At 38.5% G+C, this 27,037-nt stretch overlaps 1 protein-coding gene across 4 annotated transcripts in view; it reads left to right on the forward strand.

The window, feature by feature from the left end:
* Positions 1-27,037, forward strand: part of RELN (reelin) — a 354,155-nt gene that overhangs the window by 236,368 nt on the left and 90,750 nt on the right. For all 4 annotated transcript variants that reach the window (XM_089524577.1, XM_089524576.1, XM_089524579.1 and 1 more), the window contains 8 exons: positions 1,839-2,031; positions 3,544-3,656; positions 10,174-10,311; positions 14,634-14,820; positions 18,777-18,982; positions 19,595-19,766; positions 21,441-21,641; positions 26,270-26,505. In XM_089524577.1, the coding sequence (XP_089380703.1) occupies positions 1,839-2,031; positions 3,544-3,656; positions 10,174-10,311; positions 14,634-14,820; positions 18,777-18,982; positions 19,595-19,766; positions 21,441-21,641; positions 26,270-26,505 (1,446 nt within the window). The remainder of the gene's footprint in view (positions 1-1,838; positions 2,032-3,543; positions 3,657-10,173; positions 10,312-14,633; positions 14,821-18,776; positions 18,983-19,594; positions 19,767-21,440; positions 21,642-26,269; positions 26,506-27,037) is intronic.

Here is a 27,037-nt window from a genome sequence, read left to right on the forward strand (position 1 = left end):
CACCATGTCCCATGTTCTTAGTTACATGTGACTTATTTTCTGGGTATATAATCTATTGGAGAAAGGAGAAAAAGATTTGGGGGAAAATGAAACCATGGTTCATTTTTCCACAGACCTGCCCTCCCACCCTGTGCAGCTACATCTCTAAACACTGGCAAAATGGGACAGTGGACTCTCAGGAACCTCTTATCCCTCTTTCCTCCTTTTTTGCTGTGGCTCAAAACCCTTAAGAAAAATTCCAGATAGTGAACACTCAGTGAAACAAGAACAGTCATTGTCATATAAATGTTGGATGCTGATCCATAAAGACTAGAGTATTTTATACATCAGGGCATAAAGTATATTCCTTATTCCTTGAGGAAATGAAGCTGTGCGACAGAAAAGAAAGGTCAAAGACTAAACAGAAACACTCATTCTTAAGCATCTGATGGATAACAACCCCCAGCCAATTTGATACTTTAAAAAATTAATGTCAGTTTTCAGTGTTATCTTCTAGAGCTTTAAGGTACATCCTGACATTTATGCCACAAAGCTGTCCAGCAAAAGACAGTCTGGGTGAGTGATCTGAACAAAATTTTCAGAAGGACAATCTCTTCAGTGCTAATCCCAGCCTTGCTACTGATTTTCCCTGTGGCCTTGCCCTTTACGTAAAAGGATATGCATGTGTTAAACAGAAGCAGAGAGTGTGGTATTTTATGCCTCCTACAGACCCTAGAGGGCACAAGAGCCTTTATCGGTAAATTATAAGGATGAGGATACTTGGATTATAGATATGACAATCCCAAGGGACAGTAGAATTTAAAGCAAAGAGTGCAAAAAGGTTATGAAATTTTGAAATCTACAAATGAAGAATTAGTACCTCTGAGAAAAGAAAACAACTGTGTTTCCAAGTCTTTTGGAAGCAATTTCAATTGCACTGACAAAACATTTGAAAACATTACAATGCCACAGGTTTTTTTTTAATTGACACTACTCAGAACATGCCACATTATCCAATGATATTTTACTTATTCCTTCACTTCCACATAGTGAAGGATCATGCAGGGATATGAGAGGTGGGCTCAGTGTTCCCCCCACCTCAGGGAACATATATTGCCCAATCCTGTTTTTTACCCCAAATATTTCAGGTTTTATCAGTAAAAACATAGAATCATACCATCATAAAATCCAATAAGTTTATCGCACAGGGCTTGGGGAATGGGAACAGGGCAGAATGGGGGGGAAACACATGTTATTGCATGGGAGAAGGCCACCGATGGCGCTGGGAGTCCCCAATCCATTCCCCGTCCTTCCCACAGCAACCAGTTTTGAAGAACTGTTCAGAATCGTTCTACAATTTGGCTGCTGTGGAACAGATGGGGAATGGATTGGGGACTCCCAGCAGCATCGGCAGTGTTCTCCCATGCAATAATATGAGTTCTCCCATTCCGCTCCGTTCCCATTCCCCAAGCCCCATGTGATAAATTTAATATAATCAGAAGACTTGAAAGAGACCACAAGGGCCATCCAGTCCAAACCCCTGCCATGCAACCCCCTGCCATGTTTATATAACCTATCATTTCATCCTGTGGCTAAAGTGTGACAGCCTGCTCCACTATATAACTCTTTTTCATGCTTTTATTGGCCCAGTAACATAAAAGGTAAACAATGATTTTCCTGATCTGCAATATTGGTTGAGATTTTTACACATTTAACATAACAGGTCTTTAGTTCTTCATGCACATGTAGTTCCATACTGCGATAAAATGTAACATATAGAAAGGTATCACGGTTGTGTATAGTTACTGCTTCTGAACTATTCCAAAAGTATGTTCTTATTGCCTCCCTGCTCCTTTCAGTTTTACAGGGGATTCTAAGCTAGCTTCTAGTATGCGCTATGTGGAAACACAATCTATGCAAATAGGAGCATCATACATGATACAGTTCAACTTGGTAATGGGCTGTGGGCAGCAGTACACTCCTCACATGGACAACCAGGTGAAATTGGAATACTCCACTAACCATGGCCTTACATGGCATCTGGTTCAAGAGGTATGTCTTATTTTTAAAAATATATGCATAGAAAGTATTTCTGAAACAAAAGTGTGATTATTAAACAATATGTTTTATATTTTCTTTTAATGAACATGTTAGTGTATAAAAGAAGAAATAACTGTATATGTTTCTTAAGATGCTATTATGTTGTTGTTGTTGTTGTTGTTGTTGTTGTTTAATTATTGTCACCATCTTTATTTATATCGCACCCTGCCCCAGAAATGTATTTTACATTTAAAATACAATATGCTAGAAAGTTAGAAAAGATCAATGTTAAACATTTAAAAATAAAACATAATTTTAGAAGGATAATGTTAAAACGGTAAAAGTACGCCACTCTCTTAAAACCTTTTCTTTTAAACCCCTATTTCAGCAAGCTTATTGGAATAAAAAATAATATATTTTTGCCCAAATGAAGTATAAAATACAAAGTACACTTAAGTCCATCATAAAATTAATTTGTACACAGATGATACTCTACTCTTTATTTCAGATCCGACAAATAGCATCCTATCACTCAAAACTATTTTAAAGGAATATCTGACATACAATGGACTAAAAATTTCCTACAATAAATTCAACTGTATAAATTTACCATTGGGAGTTCAAAAAGAACCTTAAACATCTTATGGATTTTATCTGTTTTTCATCATTAGAATACCTAAAAGGTTTCATCACAAAAACCATTCCCAATTAATATTATGCAATTTCAAAATAATGTTTAAATATCTAAAAGAAAAAATAAATAAAAAGCTGGACAAAAATTAAAGAGTCCATAAAGAAAAAATCATTTTATTTGTTAATTGTTTGTTAATTGACAGAAGCTGTTCAGTTAACAGCATCTAAAAAAGCATAAGTACAGTATGACCCCTGTATCTGCGAAGATACATTCCTAGATTTGCTACACAAATTTGAAACTGTGGATAAAAGCAAACCTTATTGAAATGATTTTTTTTTTAATGGAAGCATGTCATAAAATCAAGCTAGGGAGCCTAGAAAATGCCCTTGTAGCCAATTTAAAAGCCTTTTGGAACAGTTACTAGTAAAAGGACAGTAAGGAAGGAGCCAGGAATCTGGCATGAGCTCTTCCTTAGACCTTTAAAAGAGCTCTTGATTTCAGAAGAATTTTATGTGCCTTTTTCTGGGTTGCATGCTCTTTCTGAAGGCAATTTCTGAACTACATGAGTGGTCCATGTCCAGAATCTAGTTTTCAAAAAAACTATATCCCACCACCAATGCATTTTGATTAAAGGTCTGTCTGTGAAAGGATTGAATTGATCTGATCCAAAAATATAGTTTCTAAAATCAGAATGGGCTTCAGAGAATACATACTGTAATTTGACATCCTTGGATGAAAATCTAGATATTTTTAATATCATATAATATTTTCTTTGTGACAGAAATATCATAGCAAACTTATCCATGTGAGCATTTGCACATTAAAGAATCTTCACTTTGAACCTTTTTCATTACCATGTTAACCCTGGTGTGATATTGTCTTTTGTCAAGGAATGCCTTCCCAGTATGCCCAGCTGCCAGGAGTTTACACCAGCCAGTATCTACCATTCCAGCGAATATACAAAATGGAGGAGAATCACAGTTCTTTTACCTCAGAAAACATGGTAAAATTGGCTTAGTTTTTTTGAAAAAAATAAACAAATGAAAAATCCCTTCTTCTTCTTTTCTTCACTACAATAGATCTTGCTTTCTAGCAAGCTAAAATGGGAAATATCTAGATGACCTTTATGTCCAGTTAAGTTAGCAGTGTAATATGAGCTGTGTTAGCCTGTTAATTGAAATGCCCATTTAGGTTTCATTTGTCCATTGATAGTAAATGCTAATTCATAGATGAAAGAGGCTCTGAAATTCATCAGTTGCATTTGTATGAGGGTAAGGAGAGCTGTAAAATAGAATTTGTTTTCAATTTTGACAGGACTAAGAGAAAGCAATTCCAACTTTATGAAGCTTGCCATTCTTGGAGTTTGGTTTCTTTGGGAGTGGGAGCTGGAAGGCCTCTCATGGCTGCCAACCAGGGATTCTTCTTCCCAAAAGAGCATGCATCCCCAGGGAAGACAGAGCTGGTTGGGAAGAAGGCAAGTGAGGAGTCAGCTGCTTGCTTGCACCTCATTGGCTGCTCCAGACAGACCAGAGTGAAAACTGCAAGCTGGCAGTCTTCATTCTGGTCTGGCAGGGCAGCATATTTTTTTTTGTTTTTTATTTATATACCGCTATTCCAAAGATCATAGCGGTGAACAGCAAGTAAGCTAATTAGCAAGTAAGCTAATTTGCCCCCAACAGTCTGGGTACTCATTTTAGCGACCTCGGAAGGATGCAAGCCTGAGTCAAGCTTGGGCCCTTTTGCTGGTCTTGAACTTGCAACCTTGTGGTTTTGAGTGAATGGCTGCAGTACAGGCATTTAACCACTGCGCCACCAGGGCTGTGTGTTCACCAGCCAGGAGAAGTTCCTCCTGGGCTCCAGCATACCCTCCCTCTCTTTGTTTTTGGCTGGTTGTACTTCTTGTCTTGTATGCTTCTGTTACAACTATGTGGAGTTGGGCATGGCCTTGGGATATGGGAAAGTTTTCAGTACCCTGGAAAGGATATAGAGTGGGGAATCCCCTTATGGGACCCGGGCTGAAATAGCTGGCCCAGGCAGGGGCTGATGCATTTATAGTATCCCTAGTCAAGGGGAGGCTCAGGGGTTCATGTCTAGGGGGCAAAACACATGGGCAAAATAAAACGGCTTCTAAACATAGGTTTAGACAACACATGAGGCGAAAGGGGTTGGGAAGCAAAATGAAGCCACACTCAGGGGCTAATAACCAGAGCAAAAACAAGCTGGGATACTCTGACTCAAGGCAAAAAATGTGCATCTTTGCACTGGCATATAAACCGCCGGGCGCTAGAGCAGGATTGCAGCAAAGCAAAAATGTAATCACCAATAATGTGATGGATGTAATTACAACATACACAAACCAGATAGTCCAACAGCAGGGCATGGGGTGAAGGGGGCATGTATGGGGGGCCTCCATGATTGTGCTTTGCAAAAGTGCACACTGATGCACCGATGCACTGTACAGGTGGTGCATTACATGTGCAACTATGTAGCCAATTGTATGGTGTCTAATGGAATGGCATCTGGGTGGGAAAAGTGAAGTAATTGGAAGTCACTGGTGGTGTGTTTATGAGGTGGTGTGCATGCATGATGGGCAAGCAGCAAAAAGAATTGCATGGCATGGTTTGATGCTGCACCATGTAGGCAGCCCATGGGTGTCCAGGCCACCTTTAGTGCAGGCAGTGTGGACAGCTGGGTTTTGATCCACCTCCAGATAACACAAGATGGAGCTGCTTTTTCCTGACCATCTGCTCCGGCTCTAGGAGGACTCCAATTCAGGCAGGTCCCCATTTCCTCACTTCATTTTTTTGGCTTAGGCCAGAAGTGTCGGTCTGATCAGACAGTAGGCAAGCTGGCTACTGCTCCTGTGGATGTGCCAACTAACTGCAGCTGTAATCAATAAACAGTTGTGGCCATATATACCCAAGTTCTTTCCAGGCAAACATTCTCTGAAGATGCCAACCACAGATGCTGGCAAAACATCAGGAAGAAACTTTTCTGGAACATGGCCACATAGCCCGAAAAACCCACCCAAAAAAACTATAGTTGTGGCCATTTTTATTCCACTGCTGTGTCTGTGTCTTATTTGGTGGTGTGGACTCACCTCTAGACACACAAAATATTGTTGTATATTTTGATTCACGTAGGTAGTTTTCATTATTATAAACCCTTGACATAATACACTGTAATTAAATATTTTAATCTTTATGGCTTCCTTCTGTTGAGAATTAAATGAACCAATTACCATTGTTCTTTCCTTATCCTCAAGCCCAGTGCACATCAGCAGTTGGAATACCAGCCAAGTTAGATAAATATGATTTTATTTATCTACATTTTGCCATTGCTCTGATATCATTAATAACTCAGGTGTACCTCTTTCCCATTATTTACTTCATCAATTAACTGTTTTCTTTTACTGATGCCATATGTTATAATGCGGAAATGAGCAAATAGCTGGCTGCTTGATTAGAAACTTCTCAAGGCCTGATTTGTTTTTACAGTTTTCTACAGAGAAAGATTGCAAAAACACATAAAATTAATAACCTCCCTGTGTGGACATCTGAAGAAATGAATCAAGGGTTGTTTTTTAAATTTTTTGCATGAAAGACTGACTGACCTGTACAAACTTGCTGGGTTATAGAGATCCCATCTGTGCACCCAAATGCTTCTTTCGTCACACTTGAAAATATTGAATTAGGACTGTTTTTACCATAAGGAATCTTGAATGCCCTTTGTTTTTTCAGCAGCATATGTACCAATAAATGTGGTGGTGCATTGACGAGCACAAAGTTTTAGAGTGCCCTTGTGTTATTTTGTTGTGTCAGAAAATATGTGCATGGGAGACATGTGCGGGAAATATCAGCTGCACGCACCTGTTTTCTGGACTGTATTGTACATGAATTATATGTTTCAAACACTGATGAAAATTAATTTCACTTTTATGGAAGGCATTTACATAAGAACAGGCTTAATGAGAAATAAACAGCTGCCGGTTGCTTCCTTCATAAACAAATCAATGCCTAATGACTGAGTTGCAGGATAATTGGGTAAATGTAATTAACAGTAACTCAGAAGGTAGAAATGTAATCTCATTGGCCTTGGGGTTTAGGCTGTCCTAGTAGCTTGAAGTAGTAGCTGGTGATATCCTATGTTAAATCCAGTATGGAGAAAACATTATCAAGAATGCATAGTTCATCATTAACTTGAAATTAATGCTATTTATTGTATTTTTAAAATGAGATCATTTTCTTTGACATTGTAGCTGCATAAGTATAATGAAAGATGAAATTTGACATTGTCTCAATGTGAAATTAATCATAGGAGCCAAGAGGAGATTATCATGGATACGAAATTCATTTTTAACATTCAAATCATAAAAGAGTTTTAGGTAGGAAACTGGGCATTATACACTCTCATACTTACTTAGTTAATTAATTATTAAGTATTAGTCTCATACTTAATGTTTTCTTTCAGAAAACAGGCATATTACCAGACAGTTTTGTACTATGAAGTAAACAAAACAGGGACCGTCCAGGCAAGAATTTTTATTACTAAGACTACAACTGACACTCACCCTTTCAAATTAAGTTTTTATGGATATCAATGCACTTTCCCAGATGGAGAGCTTCAGAAATAAATAGCCAGTCTCTTCCAGTGCTGCATCTCTACCAGTTATACACATATATGAAAGCCAGCATGGTCCAGACTGTGACTCTGGAGAACAGGGTTAAAATCTTCACTTAACCATGGAAATCCACTGTGAGGCCTTGGGCAAGTCACACTCTCTCTGCCTCAGAGGAAGGCAAAGGCAATCTCTCTAAACAAATCTTGCCAAGAAAATCCTGTGGTTCACCTTAGGGTTGCCATACATCAGAAATGACCTGAAGGCACACAACAACAGTAACAAAGACATAGGGCGCGAACAGACAGGCCAAAATAAAGCTGCTTCGGGTCACTTTGGAGGTATGCTGTTTAAATAATTATGCATCCTAAGGATTGGAGCTCAGCTTTGATGCAGCTTCTGGCCTCTCAAGATGCATGCATCATTTAAACAACATACCTCCAAAGTGGCCCAAAGCAGCTTTAATTTGGCCTGTCTGTCTGGGCCCATACCTACACAGAATCAAACACCTGTGAGTTCAGTGGGACTTACTCTTCGGTAATGTATACAGGATGTGTGCATGAGACATTCTAAAAGGCCATTAGAATACATTGATTTCTTTATGACAGTCATATTTCTTTCAACTATATCTTTCTTAATTTAACTCCTGGAGTGAATAGTATTGCTTATCATTTTCCCCTGTCCATCCATCTGTCCTTCCATCCTCCCCTGTGTTTATCCTAACAACAACCCTTGATGTCAGTTAGGCTTGAAGGCTATCATTGAATTAAATAAGCATTGTAAAAGTGCTGGGATCTGACCAGTGGACTGGGAAGAAGGAGTGGGTGTGAACACAGAGCTCATGCAGTGACCATGGATCTGAGAGAAAGCTGTAATTTTGAGCAGAATCTGAGAACATTTCAATTTTACAATAAAATATTATGTAATACTATATTTATTTTTTCATCTTGCTATGGGTGCACACTTTCTCAAGGTATATAAATTCTAAGACTTGTCTGCTTAATGTAATATGTTTTGTGGTTTTTTATTAATAATTTTTGCCCTTATTAGTAACTTATTTAATGTATTAATTATGTTTGTCTTTTTGCTGCTTGGCCATATCCTTTTCATTATACTTTAATGTTGCTGAGCCCCATGTGTCCTTATTTTCACCTGTGAAACGTTGGAGGGTATGGTTTTCTTTCCAGTTCCTTCTCCCATGCCCTTTTTTCCTCCTTTATGCTGAAGAATGGCCATTTGCACCGTACATCGTCTATTTGTTGGTGCTACTGAAAATTTATACATGATCTTCATATGGAAAAAATTACTAACTTTGGAAAGCTTTTTCCTAATATGCAAGGTTTTTTTAAAAACAAAATCTAAGAATAGAACTTCTCTTCTCACGGATTGCAGTACCTTTTGTACGTTTGCATTTTCTCACACATCTCCAATTATTGTATCATTTTTATCATCAGCATATAAAAATAAATGTGGCATCGTCAAATCTAGAAACTTGGAATAAGTGAACTATGTAAAGCATTTCTCTTATAATTTAAAAGAAAAATAAACCCCAAGTGGAGGATTGACAAGCAGGCAAACATTTTTTTATGTTCCTCATTGGATTTAAGATTATGCAGTTTGCAGTTGGTCTGTTCTGACCTCCAAGATGTGTTTGTGGCTTGTTCAGTCAGCTGTGTCTTTTGGTATACCACAGCGGCTTTAGTAACTGCCAATCTAAGACATTAAAAGATTTCTAGGACAGGAATCAATGACCCCATTATCTTCACTTCATTTACACAATAAACTGTAAAGACTGACTTTGGACATTTGTGGTCTGTTGTGTCTATGTGTAGTTAGGGACTCTTTAGCATATGAGTAACGGATGGATCAACTATAATGAGTCATTCACAGCCATTTGAGCTACTCAGTGGACACATTCTCTGCTCAGGGAACATTAAATCTAGCAAACAGCCCATACACATTCATGCTGCATATGCGCTTCAAACTCTTTCCCTTGAAAAGCAGCAGTTAAGGATGGATCAGCAAATTGTTGCTCAGGATGAAAAGTTCAGTTTAATTTCATTTCATTTTTTAAATGTTGGGGTCATTAAAAGTAAAATGAAATGATTTTGAACGAGTGTTAAGTGATGGTAGGAAGGACATTATTAGGAAAGATCTCTTTAGTTTTTTCAGTGATAACCAATCAGCAGAATTTCTCATGATGTGTATTCAGATTTATTTACATAGATTGGTTGTCCTCTTAATTTCTCTTTTTGTACTTGCAGTTAGAATTACTGAATGAAGGCTGTATTTTTCCATACTTTTTGTATTCATCTTTGAAATATTAAATCCAGTTTGCTATTTGCATGTCTTAATTGTAAGAAAGATACCAGGAGAAGCTGCTTACTCTGTAGTAATTTAGGGAAAGGAATGTGTCTTTGCAATTCCACCTTGGCACTACCGAAGAGTATATTAAGGTTGTTTTGCCTTTAATGGAAATTCACCACTGTCAATGAATTGTACATTACAGTCTTAGGATCATAATTTTCCCATGTGGATGTTATTCAAGACTTTCTTTCCAAACTAGTGTTCATCTATGATTGAAACACATCTTGAATCACTAAATCGAGATTAATCCAAATGGCTATTGGTGATATGGGACTATAAAAATGCTTAGAAAAATACAGTGGGGAGAAATAGCATGAAAACAGTTCAGTGATTATATTGGTGTAGTAGGCATTAATGCAATGTTTTTGTATCAGTTGTTGCTTGAGCTTTTCAGAAATGACATTGAGTGGAAGGCACTTTGAAAATACCTTTGAAAATAATGCTTTCAAAAGAAAACATAAGCAACATGGAACATTCCTGGAACAATTCTCAATTACTTGAATATATCTTACTAAAGTCTTAAATTGTTTTCAAGGTCCAGTGCTACACGTTTCCGTTGGAGTCAATGCTACTACACTATACAAGATGAGTGGGCTTTAGACAACATCTATATTGGACAGCAGTGCCCAAATATGTGTAATGGACATGGCTGGTGTGACCATGGTGTTTGCAGGTAATTCATGCTTGCTTTTATTAATTTATTATTATTTTTAATTTTTAATTTATTTGCATCTAAAAAGGATCTCAGTTATATAAATAACATTCCAGCATAAAAAAGCAGGAAAATAAAAACGCAAAAGGAGGAAAAATAACCACATTATTGGTACATTTCTATAAAAGCTGACCAAATGTCCAGATATAAATACATTTGTAAATTTTGTCTGTACCTTATTATTTAAAATATTGCAAGCATTGTTAGATTTTATATCCATTGTAGAGAAAATTTGTCTTTCCAATAATAAAGTATCAATCTTTTAGCAGTCAAAGGGGTAAAAAAAAAATCCACTTCCATTGGCCATTTGTTAATTTCCAAGCAACAGGTAACTAATTCAAAAGGATATGCATGTTTCTGAGTATCAATGAACTTTACAAAACCAATTTGCTCATGTATTACATCTTCTCAAACTGTAGTTACTACTAGACACCTTTAAAGCATATGTGTTAAGGAAACATTAACAGTATTACATCTCCAACCATTTGCTGATTTATAAAGCTCTTGGTGCTGATATCAATTTCAAAAATATGTTAGGAAACCCAAAATTAGTTGTGAAAATAAATGGCCAGTAAATTTTGTCAAAGACCATTTGGTGCTCAGCAGTGGCTCCTCTTCATTCTGGAGAGAAGTGACCAGTGGCCTCCCACAGGGCTCTGTCTTGGGTCCAGTGCTATTCAACATCTTTATCAATGACTTTGATGAAGGAACAGAGGGCATGCTTATCAAATTTGCAGATTACACCTAATTAGGAGGGGTAGCTAATACCCCAGAGGACCGGATCAGAATTCAAAATAACCTAAATAGATTAGAAAGCTGGGCCAAAACTAACAAAATTAACTTCAACACGGAGAAATGAAAGATACTGCACATAGGTAGAAAAAATGAAATTCATAGATATTGGATGGGGGACCCCTGGCTTAAGGAGACTACGTGTGAAAAAGATCTATCTAGGAGTCTATTGAAAAGAAAATATTATTCAATTCATAATTACCTTTTGCAAATCTTGATAAAGTTGTTCAGATGGAGAAACAGCAAATTGAGATACCAGAGCATTCAGCTGCTTGTTTAATCATTCATTTTGTTTTAATTCTTAAGTCTTTTTTGTAAGAATAATAAGCAATGATTCTACTCCCAATGTAGACTTTACGTTCACTTAGGAAGTGCTCATTATTGCTAGTTTACATCTTGCAGCCTTTTGACATTCCATGAAATTGTGTTAAGCAATAAACTACCAATACATTTTAGCATCTACATCACACGTGTGATTTCCAATACTGTACTACAGAACTCAATTTGTAAAAAAAACTTGCACAAAATAGCATACATTTCCTAAGTTATGATCTGTGGTTATTAATTTAAGAAATAATAACTTCAGTGCTTATACTGCTTATAGTAATCTTACAAACTGTGAACAACTTTATAATTCTGTAAGCCGCCCTGATCATTTCTTGGAAGGGCGGGGTATAAATAAAATTTATTATTATTATTATTAAAAATAATTACACAGAAAATGAACACCTCAGGTAGTTGAAAAAATAAATATGAAGTTGGGTCTGGCTTGAGCCTTGGACTTGGTTCTGCTGCTCCAGCCAATTGGAATTTCTTTAATTCCCCATCCACAAAGATGCAAAATATAGCCCGATACTTGATTTAACACTTCAGATTTAATTGTCTTACGAGCATTCATGCTTTGGTGAATTGTCTCCTCTGATCACTTATCTCTTTCATATAGTCAGGATAAATCATCACCTTATCTGACTTCCACTGTAGCGCTACAGCTGCCTAACAGTTTGAAGCAGAGAATCTCTAGTATCCACACAAAGAAACTGAAAAACAACGGGAGTACATCCAACCCATTGTTTAGCATTGGAAACTCAATAAGCTCTCTCAATTTCTAATTGAAAATCAGAAGGTAAAGCCAACAATTGATATAGAAATTTATTCAAAAATTCAGTTAGATGAACACCAGTTTATACGTCTCCCTGGCCAATTATCAATAGATTAGCATGTCAAGTAAGAGACTCTAACTGAGAAATCCAGTTAGAGGGGTATTAATAACCTTGTCTTTTAGGACCTTGGTCTTGAATTTAGTGCTCTGTATCTGAGACATCAATGTTCCCATTGACCCTTGAAATTCTTTAACAGAAGCAACCAAAAGCTGCATAGATAATATAAGTGGTTTCAGCTAATTCAGGGGCTCTACAGATCGCCCTGATAGAGTGGCATCCCGCTGCCCCTTCCAGTGCCAGATCAGGGTCGCATCAGCTGCACACAACACCCTTGATCCGATGGTTTGCCGGCTCTAAAAGAAACAGCAAAGTGCCGCGTCTTTTAAAGCCGGCAAAAAGGTACCCTTTCTGCAGTGGCGGCACTTTTTGGCACTCCTTTCAGTACACGTTGTATAAATGCTGTACCAAAGGAGTGCAGTGATGCCACCTACCAGGCAGGCGGGCAAGCGGCATGGCTCCGACATGGGGGCAGTGTCGGGGTGTGCATCATCCAAATGCCATGCCCGCATGCCACCCCCACACCACCCCCACACCGGCGCTTCAAGCCAGTCTGTACAGCCCCTCAGTTGTGCAGCCATAGCTTGTAGCATGGTAAACATCTGGTCCATATCAGCTATACAGCTCACTCGCGCCATACGCGGGCGCGCCATACGCGGCCTTGAGCATACGCGCTCAAGCCGCAGGGCGCGCACGGGGTGGAAGGGGCAGCGCGTCCCATTCAATTGAATGGGCGCACGCGCCTGTTGCGCCCCGCGTGCGCCCGCACCGCCGCACCGCCGCACACGAGCCCCATTGTGGGGAAGTGGAGGCATTTTTCCTTTCATTTTTGCCATTATGTCCAAGCACTGCATAATGCATCACTGAAATCTGACTGAGCAAAAATTCCAAAGTTGAAACTAAGCTCCCAGTTAAAGTAATGTAATACACACACACACACACACACACACACACACAGTTATGATTACAGCCTTTCATTGTACAAGTTCCATTGTTAAAAAAAACTTTTCCCATTAAATTTATACAAAGCAGCAGCATACCCCTATAAGACAGAGACTTTAAAACCAAAATTAAGCTGAAACCAGCTACGAGTCAAAACAAAAGAGAGTTCAGTCTAGATTGTGTCAGAATCAAAGCAAATCTGTCATAAATTGACAGATAGTAAATGTCTGATTAAGGTCTAATCATAGTGATAGTCTCTGAGAAATCTGTTATTTAAAATTTTCTCCAGTTATTCCAAAGTTTATACAAATATTATACAAAATACTTCCTGAGTCTGAACTCCAATTGAGTGAGAACTGAAATAATCTTGAAGGAAGAAAAATATAAAAAATAAAGCAAGGCAAAGAGAAACACTGAAGGAGAAACACAAAAAAGACAATTCAGATGGCAAATACCTAATGCGGATGTTAATTTCTGAGGAATTTGTTGAAAACAGAAAAGAAATGAAACAGAAATTGAGCTACCATACCAACTAGAAATTCATGCTTGCTGTTTAAAGTGGATAGGCTGCTGTACCTGGTCATTTTCAATCTGTGAAATTAACATATTTGAAGGAATAATCTTGTATGATCATTGCCCTAGTCTTAGCTCCCTGCTTCTCTCACAAAGGCTAGAAACTACACGTCAACCAATACCAGTGAATAACATGAGGCAAATAAAACTAACAAGAAAAATGAGGACCCTTACTAACTTTATCCTATGCTTAAAGGGACAGCTGACCATTACAACAATCCTAGAAGCTGCTGGTATGCAGAAACCAGTACATGTCACTGTTGTTTATAGTGTATAATAGTGGAACAGTGGAGAGATTCAGAGGAGGAGGATGGGAAGGGATGGGAAGGGAAGGTTTTAACATACAATTGAAAAGGGAATCTTGTCTTTCACATACATTCACACACTCCCTGCCACAGCAGCTCTTTCAGAGATCATTGCCAAGGCAGGGAGTGGGGCATTGGGCAGAGCTTTTATCAGGACCTTTCTAAGCTGTTTTACTGTCTTGACCTGTATATAAGTCAACCCAGGATTTTAGGGTCAATTTTGGGCATACATTTTTTGATTTATAGTCATGTATATATGGTACTCTCTTTGAATTTTGCTTTCTTAAGTGGAGCAAGTTGCTATAATTTCTAGTTATGTGTATCTCTATTATATATCACCAGATTTATGGACCCACATTTTTTGCCTGCTCATTTCTTCAAGCACTATATATATCTATATAGACACACACACAGACAGACAGATTAATACACAGTGCATTTCTGTTATCTATAGGTGTGATTCTGGATATCAAGGCACTGAATGTCACCCTGAAAATAACCTCCCTTCAACAATCATGTCTGATTTTGAGAATCCAAACAGTTTGGAAACAGAATGGCAGGAAGCAATTGGTGGAGAGGTTGTAAAACCAGAACAAGGCTGTGGCGTTATCTCATCTGGATCCTCCCTCTATTTCAACAAGGTGTGTATATATATATATCTATATATTTATTTCCGTGTAAGAGAAATGTGCATTCGATATATAAATATATAGTTAAATTTAATGTAACAAAGAAGAAGGTTGGCAGCAGGACATGAGATTAGATGTAATTTATACTGTGTGGTCTACTTTTTTAGGTTTATAATTTATATTGTAGGTTTAACTTTATCACAGTACAATGTGTTTTAACTTCAAAAATCAGGAATGCAAAGTGAAGATCTCTTAACAATGAAGCCATAATTAATCTAGGTATTTGCATGTCTGGGGTGAATGATGCTTCATAAAAAAAACACAACACAAATTGTATGATAGATAAAGGCCACACAACTGTTTATTGATTTCAGTTGTAGATGGCTTAGCACATGCATGGGGACTGGATCTAGGCATCAACCAACCTTCTGGGCCATGCTAGAACCAAATGGGTAACAGAAGTGATCCGCCAAGCCAAACCCCCATGTTATCCCCCTGCCAGTTGCCAGAAATGTGTTTGCCCCCATCTGGTAGGCTGAGAGGAAAGCAATAAGCTAATTACCCTTCCACCTGACCTGAGTGAAAACTTCCTCTGAGTGCTCCAGTTGAGGCAGTGAGTCATGTCAGCCAATCAATGGGTACCTCAGGTTTAAATTGATTGGCAAGCATGAAAAGTGGGTAGGAACATGCTGGGAAGAAGGAAGCTAGCCAGTGCCGTATCATTTCTGCTACATGTTCCTCTAATGTAACTCGCTTACTTATTTCAGCCCACTCAACCAAGTGAAACCCTGTTCATGGATCTCACACCCCAGAAGTGGAAGAAAACCCCATTCTGTTCATTAAGGGATTTATTTGCAAGCAGGGATGTGCAGGATAACACTGCACAGTATCTATAAGTGAATATATTTTTGTAAGCAAGCAGGTTTTGAAGACACAGAGGGAGAGAAGAGAGGAGGAAGGGAAAACATCCACACTTCAGTTGCTCTGATGGAAGCAGTTCTCTCAGTTGATCAGCGCCATCAGAAGCTGGTTTATACAAACTAGGCTGCAAATCAATTTCAAACCCTGGTTTCAAATCCATGGTTAATAAGTGAACCATGGTTGATAGAGAGTCAGCACTATACCTGGAGCTGGTTTGTAGAACATTTAATTTTAAAAAATTGAGGTGGGATACAGACCGCCAGAAAGAGGTGGCTGGGAGCCGCCTCTCTTTTCGTGTAGCCACGCTGCAGCAACCAAAGTGCGCAGTGCGGTTGCACAAAAAAAGGAGCGCTGAAATGTGGCTCCTTTTTGCACCATTGCAAACTGCTGGCGGCGGCGCGAGTACATCGCTGCTGCATGGCTCCATCTGGTTGACGCGCAACAATGACGACATAGCTGTGCGCGGTGCCACACAGCTATAGAGTCATGGCGACGTGCTAGGGTTGCGGGGCATGTGTATGTGCCACCCTGAGACAACCCTAGCACGTCGCCATGACACTGCAAAGGGCCCGTCTGTACTGAGCCTAAGTTGCAGAATTGGAATAACTACCCTGTATTATGTAGCATGGCATATGATTTGAGTGTTAAATCTGGGAACTAGGGTTCAGTTCCCAGTTTGGCCATGAAACCCATATTGGGCAGGTCACATACTCTCAGTGTCAGGGGAAGGCAAAGGCAAACCTCTGAACAAATCTTGCCAAAAAAAAAAAAAAAAAACCATGGTAGGGTCTTAGGGTCACCATAAGTCAGAAACGACTTGAAGGCATACAACAAGAAAATCCCAAAGTATCCAAAATTTGGATTAATTACAATCCCAAATTATCATGTTTCAACTTTTTTCTTAAAAAACAAACATCTAATGTGTTTTTTCTGTTTCCAAACGTGTTCATATTCTTAAAAGAAATATCTTCATTTACAGATGCCTTCCAATGGAGTCCTGTGTACATCTACTTAGTAAAGCCTACTTTCAGGTGTATAGGTGTAGGGTTGTGACCTCTAATTTGTTTAAATCTCCAAATTCAGTACTATTGCCACCAGCTATAGTGTAACAGGTACAATCTAGTTATTTCTATGGAGATTTTTTTAAGAGTATTTTATTGAAATTTTTGCTGTTATAGGAAATCTGTGTTTTATTTCCACTGATACTAACCTCGCTAGTCTATCACCCACGATCAAATTCAGTTTTGTACTACTACTACTTATTTGTAGATATGTCCTCTTTTAATTGCTGTAGGCATATTTACAGAATTTTACTCATTTAATTAACTGCCTTCCCCATTTCCTTTGTGATTTCTATAACTGGAGGCCCTTTTTAATTAAATTTAATTATGTAGTAAATCATCCCACTGGTGGAATGGATTTTATGATAGAAATGCAACAGAAACAGCAGTCAATTCTTGAACGATAGCTCTGCTTTTTACCTGGGGGACTGAGTAATTTGTGTTATCCTGGGAAATGCAAACTACTAACACATTTAGCCAAGCCACTGGAGTTTAATATAATATATGACTCACTTCTATTGAAACTATGTATTCTCCATTAAAAGGGGGCATAGCGGAGTAATCATTCTCATAGGCTACATCATCTGTATGATGTTCAACTGTGTAAATGAAGCATGTGTTTTAAGAACTGTTGTCATGACTGAATAGGGATATTTTAAAACTTTTATTTATTTCAGTTCCACAAAGAACACTAAATCATCAACAACAACAAAGTGTTAAAACAGGCTTAGGATGCATGTTAACAGAAAAACTTATAAAGGCAATTCCATTAGAGTAGTTATCCAAGTGTCATTGTACAATTAGGATGAACACAAAAGTTCACTGAAGGGACCTTTCATAATGGGGTCGAAATCAAGCAGTAAGTGTCTCCAAAAGCCGGCAGTTCCTGATGATGGTCTGGGCAAATGTGAGGTGGTGGTAACTTTGGCCCGACACAGACAGCCCAAAATTAAGCTGCTTCAGGTCACTTTGGAGGTATGCTGTTTAAATGATACATGTGTCCTAAGAGTCCAGAAGCCACACCAAAGCCACGCTCCAGTCTTAAGTCGCTTTGGCATGACTTCTGGACTCCTAGGACACATGCATCATTTAAACAGCATACCTCAAAAGTGACCCGAATCAGCTTTATTTTGGCCTGTCTGTATGGGCCCATAGTCAGAATAAGAATTTTTATGTCCTATGCATAGGCCTCTGCACAAGTAATATGGTGTCATAGTATTAAAGTATACATATACAGAAATCAGACATTTTTATCTACATTTTTGTATTCAGTTTCTCCCAAAATAGACATTTTTGTACAAAACTTTCTCTGATGTAAGCATTACATAGACACTTTCTCCCCAGAGAACAGCATTTCAAAATCCACATTGTCTTATTTCCTGCTTTCCCATTGCTTGTTACTTGGTTCATTTTTCTTAGAGTTGCCAGGGCTTGAACCTAGGACATTGTGCAGGTAAAAAATGTGCTATACTACTGTCTTGGCACCCTGTTTCATTCACAGTGGTCATTGACAACAATAGTATCTGGCTGGCTTGTTTGCAGAGGCGTTTGCCATTTGCAACGTGTGCTAGCATCCTGTGCTATAAAATAATAGTTCTTTGGCCATCTAGGATTCAAAATATCCACTTTCATCAATGGAATCATCATTTTCTTCCTGGCAATATTGTATTATTTGGATCTGATCTCTATTTTTGTGCTGAATTGTCTTATAGGTTATATTTTCCTATGAAAGTTAACTGTGTTTAAGGTGTCATATTTTGGAAACCACTAGGTGATCTTGGGCAAATCACATTCTCTCAGCCTCTGAGGAAGGCATTGGCAAACTCCTTCTAAACCAATCTGGCCAAAAAAATCCCTGTGATAAGTTCACCTTAGAGTTGCCATCAGTTAGAAATACCTTGAAGGCATGCAGCAACAAAACTTGGCTGTACATATAACAGGAACCTCAGTAAATTTGCTTTGTCTTTTTTTTCCCTGTTATCACAGGCTGGAAAGAGGCAATTGGTGAGCCTGGACCTGGACACTACCTGGGTAGATTTTGTTCAGTTTTACATTCAGATTGGTGGGGAGAGTCCTTCCTGCAACAAGCCAGACAGCAGAGAAGAAGGAATACTGTTACAGTACAGTAACAATGGAGGTATCAACTGGCATCTACTGGCAGAAATGTACTTCTCTGACTTCAGCAAGTCCAGGTAACATTTCAGACCATGGTGGGACTTTTTTTTTAACCCTACTCCCATTGTTGTCCATGAACTCCAGGGCTGAAACAGATAGACTGCAAGAAATAATGTAGAACTTTACCTTAATAGACTGTTCAATTCAAAACACTCTAAAATAGTGACTAAGCCTTATTGCTCAAATGATCTATGAGGCTATACAGACTGACCAAAAGGGTTGGCATCAATTTGGAGTGCGGGCGTGGTGATCACACACCACATTCCCCAACTCCACCCCCAAGCCACCAAGAAGCCTCCAAGCTGACCAGATGGCAGGCGGATCCATGGCGTTTCTTCGGCGCAGTGTTAAATACAGTAAAAACACTGCTTCAAAAGGAGGGGCTTTCTGCCACTTCTTTTGAAGCCAGCAAATGGCTGGATCTGGGCCGTGGCATGCGGTTCCTGTAGCCCCAATCTGGCGCTTTCAGTAACATAAAGGTTTTTTTTGTAACAAGAGATCATTATTAATGACAGAGGACCTTGTCGTTAAATATGTATTGTGGAACTATATGCTCACCCAAAACATTCCTGTTATCATTTGTATTTTTCTTTGTGTGCATGTCCTTCTTAAAAATATTGAAAATCTAGATTTGTCTACCTTGAACTTCCTGCTGCTGCAAAGACTCCATGTACTAGATTCCGCTGGTGGCAGCCAGTGTTTTCAGGGGAAGGATACGACCAGTGGGCTATTGATGACATCATCATTCTGTCTGAAAAGCTGAAGCAGATCATACCTGTTGTTAATCCCACTTTGCCACAGGTAATATATGAATGCAAGTTCCTTGTTGAAATGGGAGCCCCTTTTAGCTGATTTTAATTAGAATATCTGGAATAAAACTCCAGTTTCCAATGTGTTTATTTTAGTTCTGCAGAGGGAAGTAAGTATCCCACCTCATTCTTAAATCTGACATTTTCCATGTAATTTTCATATATACTAGCAAGAAGAAAAGAAAATGGAAATCTGCTTTCATGTACCAAGTGTTGTATAGGTTTGGAGAATGGACACATGATGGCTTTGAAGTGGAGTAGTGAATGCCAAAAAAATGAGCTTTCTTTCGCTTCTGAAGCAATTACAAGCATGTCTCTCCTGAGAGAGGGCAATTCTCCATCTAATGCGTACAATTGATATTTGGGGGAAATAATAAGAATGAGAAACATAGGGGCTTGACAGACCACCCCAAAGGGGCAGTCTGGAGCTGCCTGTTTTCCCTCCAGAGGGAGCCCGCAGCAATCAAACCGTTGGCGCACACAGCCATCACTATCAGTGTGCCATTGGCACACTGTCATGTGTCGATGACACAAGTGCGGCACCCCAATGTGTGGATGCTGCATTGTGCTTGCATCATCATGCTGGCCCCCGTGTGGATGGAGACGCACCATGATGGCATCGCCGCCGCTGTGCACTAGGGCTCGGGAGCATGTGGATACTGCACACTCCTGAGCCCTAATTTTGGCCCCAGGTCGGCACAAAGCGCCTGTTTGTACCGGGCCATAGTTATCCCATTACACAGCTGTGGCATGTACCTGTTGCAGTTTTGACAGGTGGTTTCTATTACAGTAGAGACTTAGATCTACTAAGATCTACTCAGGTCAGGGTTTTAGTTTTAGTTTTAAAATACCATACAAGGGTCTCCAAATAGACGCAGCACTTCAGATAGCTACTGGGGTGAATTTTGCCACCACACTATCATTGGAAACACAAGCTGACAGTAAACTGCTGTGTCTGTCATTGTTATTTAATGAGTGTTGGTTCTTTTTTGTTTTCCAGCTGGTTTTGGTTTCAGTGTGCTTATCCTTCACATCATGATTAAGTGCAAGCGCCATCACATATCACTTGAGATCATTTCATTTCACAAAATGGAAAAAGCCCCTTTGACAAAATTTTCCATTCAGTTCAACCTTTCCACCTGAATCAGATCACCATTCATCCAATGTATAGTAACTCATCACACAGAAGTCAACATGAAAAGACTGTGAACCATCCCCAAATCTAATTGATTTTAGTAATTACCATGTAAAGGTGCATAGGATCACAGCATTAATCTGTTTAAATGCAAGCACTTTAGTTAACCAGATAGGAAAACCAGAGGGTAAAGTTCCATTTATGTCACTAGTTCTCAAATAGTGGAAGCTTCAGGGTGGTGCATATATGTGTACTGAGATAATATTGCATTTACTTAAATAATACTGTTCTAATTTGAACCATGTTATTTCCTTATAAAATGTTAATATGTGAATATATATGAATATGTAAATGAAAATATGCACACTAAATTAACAGGATACTTTTATTCATATACTACATGGAGGCGGGGCATGATGTCCGCATGCAGATGTAACCCCCTTTACATCCCAAGGGTAAAATGTTTGAGTACCACAGACTTATATTAATAATAATTAACTATATTACTTCTGTTTTGTTTTCTATTTCCAGAACTTTTATGAGAAGCCAGCGTTTGATTACCCTATGAATCAGCTCAGCGTCTGGCTCATGTTGGCTAATGAAGGGATGCCCAAAAATGAAACTTTCTGTTCTTCCACGCCATCAGCAATGGTATTTGGGAAATCAGATGGTGATCGCTTTGCAGTGACACGGGACTTAACACTGAAACCTGGATATGTTCTTCAATTCAAGGTTTGAATTAAGAGGAAGCTAATTTCCCTAATCCTACCCACACAAGAAACTGGAGCAATTCAGGTTGTTATTGCAACACACTTATCTGATAACACTCTAAAATGGGACACTGCCTTTCTTTGGAAATCTGTAATACAGCAAACCATTTTCCTTAGCCTCTTTTCCTACACTGTGCCCAAATATACTGGCAGGAGAACCAAGGAGGCAGTAAAATCCTGGTCTGTGAAAGATTCATTTAATATATGAATAGAGTGAAATCTGAAGTGAAATTAAAGAGCAGCAGACACTGGTATAAGAAGTAACTGTATTGGCCATCTCACATACTCACCAAGATTCAAGTATTATTGGAAGAGCAAGGCAGTATAGTCAAGAGGGAATGGTTACCATATCACTCCTGTAATATAACACTCAACAGACAGTTTATTCACTTTGTTGGCCTGCTTTTTTTTAAAATCCTAATCAAAATTTTATTGAGTTTATAATGAAATCCCATTGTGAATTCTAGGTATTGACTGCAATAGAATTTTAATGAGCTATCCACAAATACACAGTCCTTATATAATTGGTGGATACAGGCACTGAATAATTTACAAATAGAATTATTACAGATATATATTTGCAGGCAGCTTTTCAAATATTTTTCTCACCATGCTATAAACAGGGAAATTGGCAAAGAGTATGAGGACTTGTAAAATAATCTCATTCTGTTTTGACTTTACCATGATGACCTGGTGTATAAACTAAGAATTGCTATGTTTTACATTCCTTGTAGGTTTTCCCCAATATTGTCTTTTAAACAGTTACTTTGAGCTTCCTTGCATGTACAATTTGCTTTCATGAATCTTCACAGTAATACTAGTACTTAATTTCAATAACAGCCAATTGAGGTATCCTTAGACCTTATGAGGCAACTGTTGAGTGCGAAAGATGGTGCTACAGTCTCAAGTATATCTCATCCCTGTCTGCTGAAGCGTCCAATGCAAGAGGCAATAGCAAAGTGTGTGACAGTTTTCTTTTAATACTTCCCTTTGGAACTGAGAACATGATCTTACAATTGTTTAAGAGGGAGTCAATCAGTACTAAGGCAAGTGCTTTAGTACTCGTCCCTTATTTTCTTAATACAAAGTAATGATTATGGAGAGAACTCACAAAACCAGTAATGAAAATGTTTCAGAGGAAACCTACTATGTGTGTGGACTGTGAAATATATAATGACAGGAACCATTTGCAGTATGGATTATATCCAAGGAATTACTAATATTCATGGCCATTCATAAAATATGCAGAGGGAATTTTGAGATTATTTCTGCAGTGTGTTTTGGACCAAAGACAGCTTTGATTGTTCAGTAGGGAACTTAGTAGGTCATTCACCAAAGCAATCAAAACTGTCTTTGGTCCAAAACACACTGCAGAAAAAATCCAGTTTGAGACTGCTTTAACTGCCTTAGATTCAATGCTAGGGAATTCTGGGAACTGAGCCAGAGCAGTTAAAGTGGTCTCAAACTGAATTATTTCTGCAGTGTGTTTTGGACCTTTGTCCCATAGCCAGGCCTGAAGCCATATTGAAACAGATCTAGATAATCTGTTTTATCCAGGAATCCCTGAACCTGAGAAGCCACTACACTCTCTAGAACCTTGCCCAAGAAAGGGATATATAGAAAACAGAAAATACTTGAGCTTACCATTTGAAGCTGTGATGGTCTTGTATGCACAAGTATGCAACTATAGGAAAGAGGACATAATAGCTTAGGCTTCTCTCTTAGGTAGTGGTACTTTGCTATTTGCTATTTGCTGGGATTTAAAAAAAAGAATTGTTACAATGAAGGGACTTTCAGTCATATTAATAATAATAATAATTTGTTTTATTTATATACCACTATTCCAAAGATCATAGCGGTGAACAGCAAGTAAGCTAATTAGCAAGTAAGCTCATTTGCCCCCAACAGTCTGGGTACTCATTTTAGCGACCTCGGAAGGATGCAAGCCTGAGTCGAGCTTGGGCCCTTTTGCTGCTCTTGAACTCGCAACCTTGTGGTTTTGAGTGAATGGCTGCAGTATAGGCATTTAACCACTGCGCCACCAGGGCCTTAGTGTCTATCTGTAGTCTTGTGTGGTACCATCCAGACACAAGTTTACCACCTGATTGAGAACTGAACCTAAAGAGCAGAGAGGGCCCCAGAAGTGTGAGGAAGGTGCACAGTACATTGAAAAACAATGTCTTGTATAACAAAGAAGGCTTCACTCAGATCTATATTTCTTTCTTCTCTACTTGACAGGTTACTCATACGTTTGCATTGAATTTCCACAAGGTTAATAGCCAGTTAAATCAAATTTTAGATATTTCCTGACATAGCTGAAGCTTGACTAATAAATATTGCTCAGTTCAGTTGATGGCTCTCATTTAACTTTACTAAAAAGCATGGTGATTATTAAGCCCCAATTGAAATATTTGGTTACACAGATAGCAAAGGGTGATGATATAAAGCCTTGAACCTGGAAATTTAACCAGGGGGTTGGAAGGGAGTTCCTGTGACCAAATCTGATTTCCGTTTTAATGTGCCAAAAACTGCAGGAAAAAGTGTACTTGTTTCCCTCTTCCTTAAAGTGTAGGGACAATGACTCCCTGGTAAGAATGCTGTAGAAACCTGAACAGAATCTACCTCATATTAAATTTCCAATTTTTCACCAAAGCAGAAATCTTATGGACAGAGGTTAGCCAGAGGAGCACCTTTGGAATTTGCAAGCAGGCAAGCAGAATTGCCAGAATTTGAAAAGTATGCATACAATCTTCTGCAAAATGTTATGTCGGTGCTTTTGCAAAATGCTGCAGTACTTTTGAAATTTGATTGAGAAGGCAGGGAGGGGATTCCTAAGCCAGCTGAGTGAGTTAGAAAAATCCTCCATCCATCTCATTGCTTTTCAGTGAGTTAACTTATCCTTCCCTGTCCTCTTCTCCCTTTCTCTTTCCCAGTGGGACCTCTCTCCTGGCCAAACCTGAGGCACATGCATACATACACAACACATACTGATTCAGAACAGAACATTATGCCGTACCAGAAGTGAATTGTTGTAATGGACTGGAGTTTTGCTAAAGCTAATCCAGTTTCTCAGCCAGCCATGTGACAGCACATCTCTTCATAAGCTATATTGCAAAAAAAATCACAGGGAACTGGCTATCCTCAACAAAATACATGAGGAAATACAATAAAGGCCAAATCTAAGCATTTATTCTGGCAATGAAGCTTTATTATCCTTTTTTCTCCCACATGTACACACTCAAAGGACTATAATCTCTTTTTTGGTTGTATCTACACTGCACTATTATCACAATTTGATACCACTTTAACTGCCATTGCTCTGCCCTATGGAATTCTGGGATCTGTAGTTTAGTGATGAGCTTAGAATTCTCTGGTGAGCTCTCTGGCAGAGAATTCTAAGTACCCCATAAACTGTAAATCCCATGGCTCTATGGCCATGAAAGTGGTATCAAAGTGCTATAATTATGTAGTGTACAGCATGCTGTACCCTTTGTTGTTCTATTGTTTTACCTGGCATTGAGATGTCCTCCTCTGCAATCAATTTCTCTACCAGAGTTTCAGTGTATGGATACTTGACAGACAATAGATTCTTATTAAGGCTGTCATTAGATGTCTTCGTGAAATTTGCCTTGTACTGTAATTCTTCTATGTCGGTCTCACCTCAAAACAAATACATTGCACCTTCCAAAGCTAAAGAATTACAAGGAATGTACAATGTTGTATAATGTACTGAAAAATCTGTATTTGTGGGTGGAAAACAAAAGACTGTTCAGCAGATGGCAGAGCAGCTGAGAATATTCATCCAGCCAAGGTGATTTGTACATCAATACTGCCTGGAAATAGCCCCTACCTTTGTATGTGTTTACTAAAGTCACATAAATTGTTATGTTGTTTTGAGCTACAACTTTGTGCACCTGGGAGCAAACTTTATAGTTCACAGTAGAATTTACCTCTGGGAGAGCATGTATAAGATAGCACTGTCAATGGTAGACTGTTTTAACTTTTAAAATATTTTGTATAAGCTTCTTGTGTGATGTGTGGTAGAAATCTGGCATATATATTTTAGTAATATATAATATGACATGATATGATATTATACAGTGCAATAGGTTCCATGCACCCTTATTCTGGATATTCTTCTTAACTGCTATTCAGTATAATGTTCTCCAGATTTTGACTGGAGAGAATGAATGGAGGCATTTTATGCACACAAATGTAATTTGCATGAGATATTGATTGCATTAAGATGGTTACTCGTTTGTTTCCATAAAAAATACTTATAAAAACGTTACAATTTGCATTAGCAGTTTTGGATTTAGGATGAAATGTGTCCACAGTTGTTATTTCAGAATAAAATGTGTACAAAACAGAAAAGTTTCAGCCATTAAACATGTCATAAAAATAATGGTAATTGATGTGGAAGCGGGGTGAAATGGACTTATGAATGGACACATGCAGATCATGCAGGAACTAGTGTGATCTGTCCATTTTCAGACATGAGCTGTAAATAAATAAGTAAAGACATCTCACTTGTGACCTTTATACCCTCCTGTGTGTTTTTTTAAAATTTTAATTTCATTTATTTTGCAGCTGAACATAGGTTGTACAGATCAGTTCACTGGTTCTGCCCCTGTGCTCCTTCAGTATTCCCACGATGCTGGCCTGTTCTGGTCATTAGTGAAGGAGGGCTGTTACCCAGCATCCCCTGGGGTCAAAGGATGTGAAGGAAGGTCCCGAGAACTGACTGAGCCAACTGTATATTACACGGGAGACTTTGAGGACTGGACAAGAATTACCATTATCATCCCAAGATCTCTTGCAGCCAGGTACCCTTGCACTTTTTGGACATTATTCTAGTTTTATATTTTATGCTACAACAATCTAAGAACTACCTTGGTTTTTGGCTTGCAAATTTTTACACCATTGTTGAAGAAATCTCAGAAAACCTATTTAGAATATTTGTAACAAAGCAAAGTGCAGGGTTTCATTTTAAAAACTTTACTTAGGGATATATAAGCTGCAGTTGTTGTTATTTTTAAAGCATACTGTGGCAAACACTATAGTAGTGTTAATATGGTCTTTTCCTTTAGGCTGACCAACTAGGTCAGAAAGGTTGGCAGAAGAGTACTGAGTCCTGTGAATAAAATAAGACATATCAATGGGATTAAATTCATAAACAGTTTATCTTGGGTTAAAAAGAAGAAAGAGAAGGGCAACTAAGTTAATGTGTATTATGCTGCATGGTTGTTTGCTGGTGTAGAGTGCTACGATGACTCCTCTATGGAAAACACACAGAATCTAGCAGAGCACAGTCAAGCCCCACTCCTAGCTGCTAACAGAAATAGAAACACTAAGAAT

The sequence above is a fragment of the Sceloporus occidentalis genome, unplaced genomic scaffold (assembly GCF_023333645.1).
Source record: "Sceloporus occidentalis isolate IW3139 unplaced genomic scaffold, rSceOcc1.0.p SCAF_5, whole genome shotgun sequence".
In the NCBI taxonomy this organism is placed as follows: Eukaryota; Metazoa; Chordata; class Lepidosauria; order Squamata; family Phrynosomatidae; genus Sceloporus; species Sceloporus occidentalis.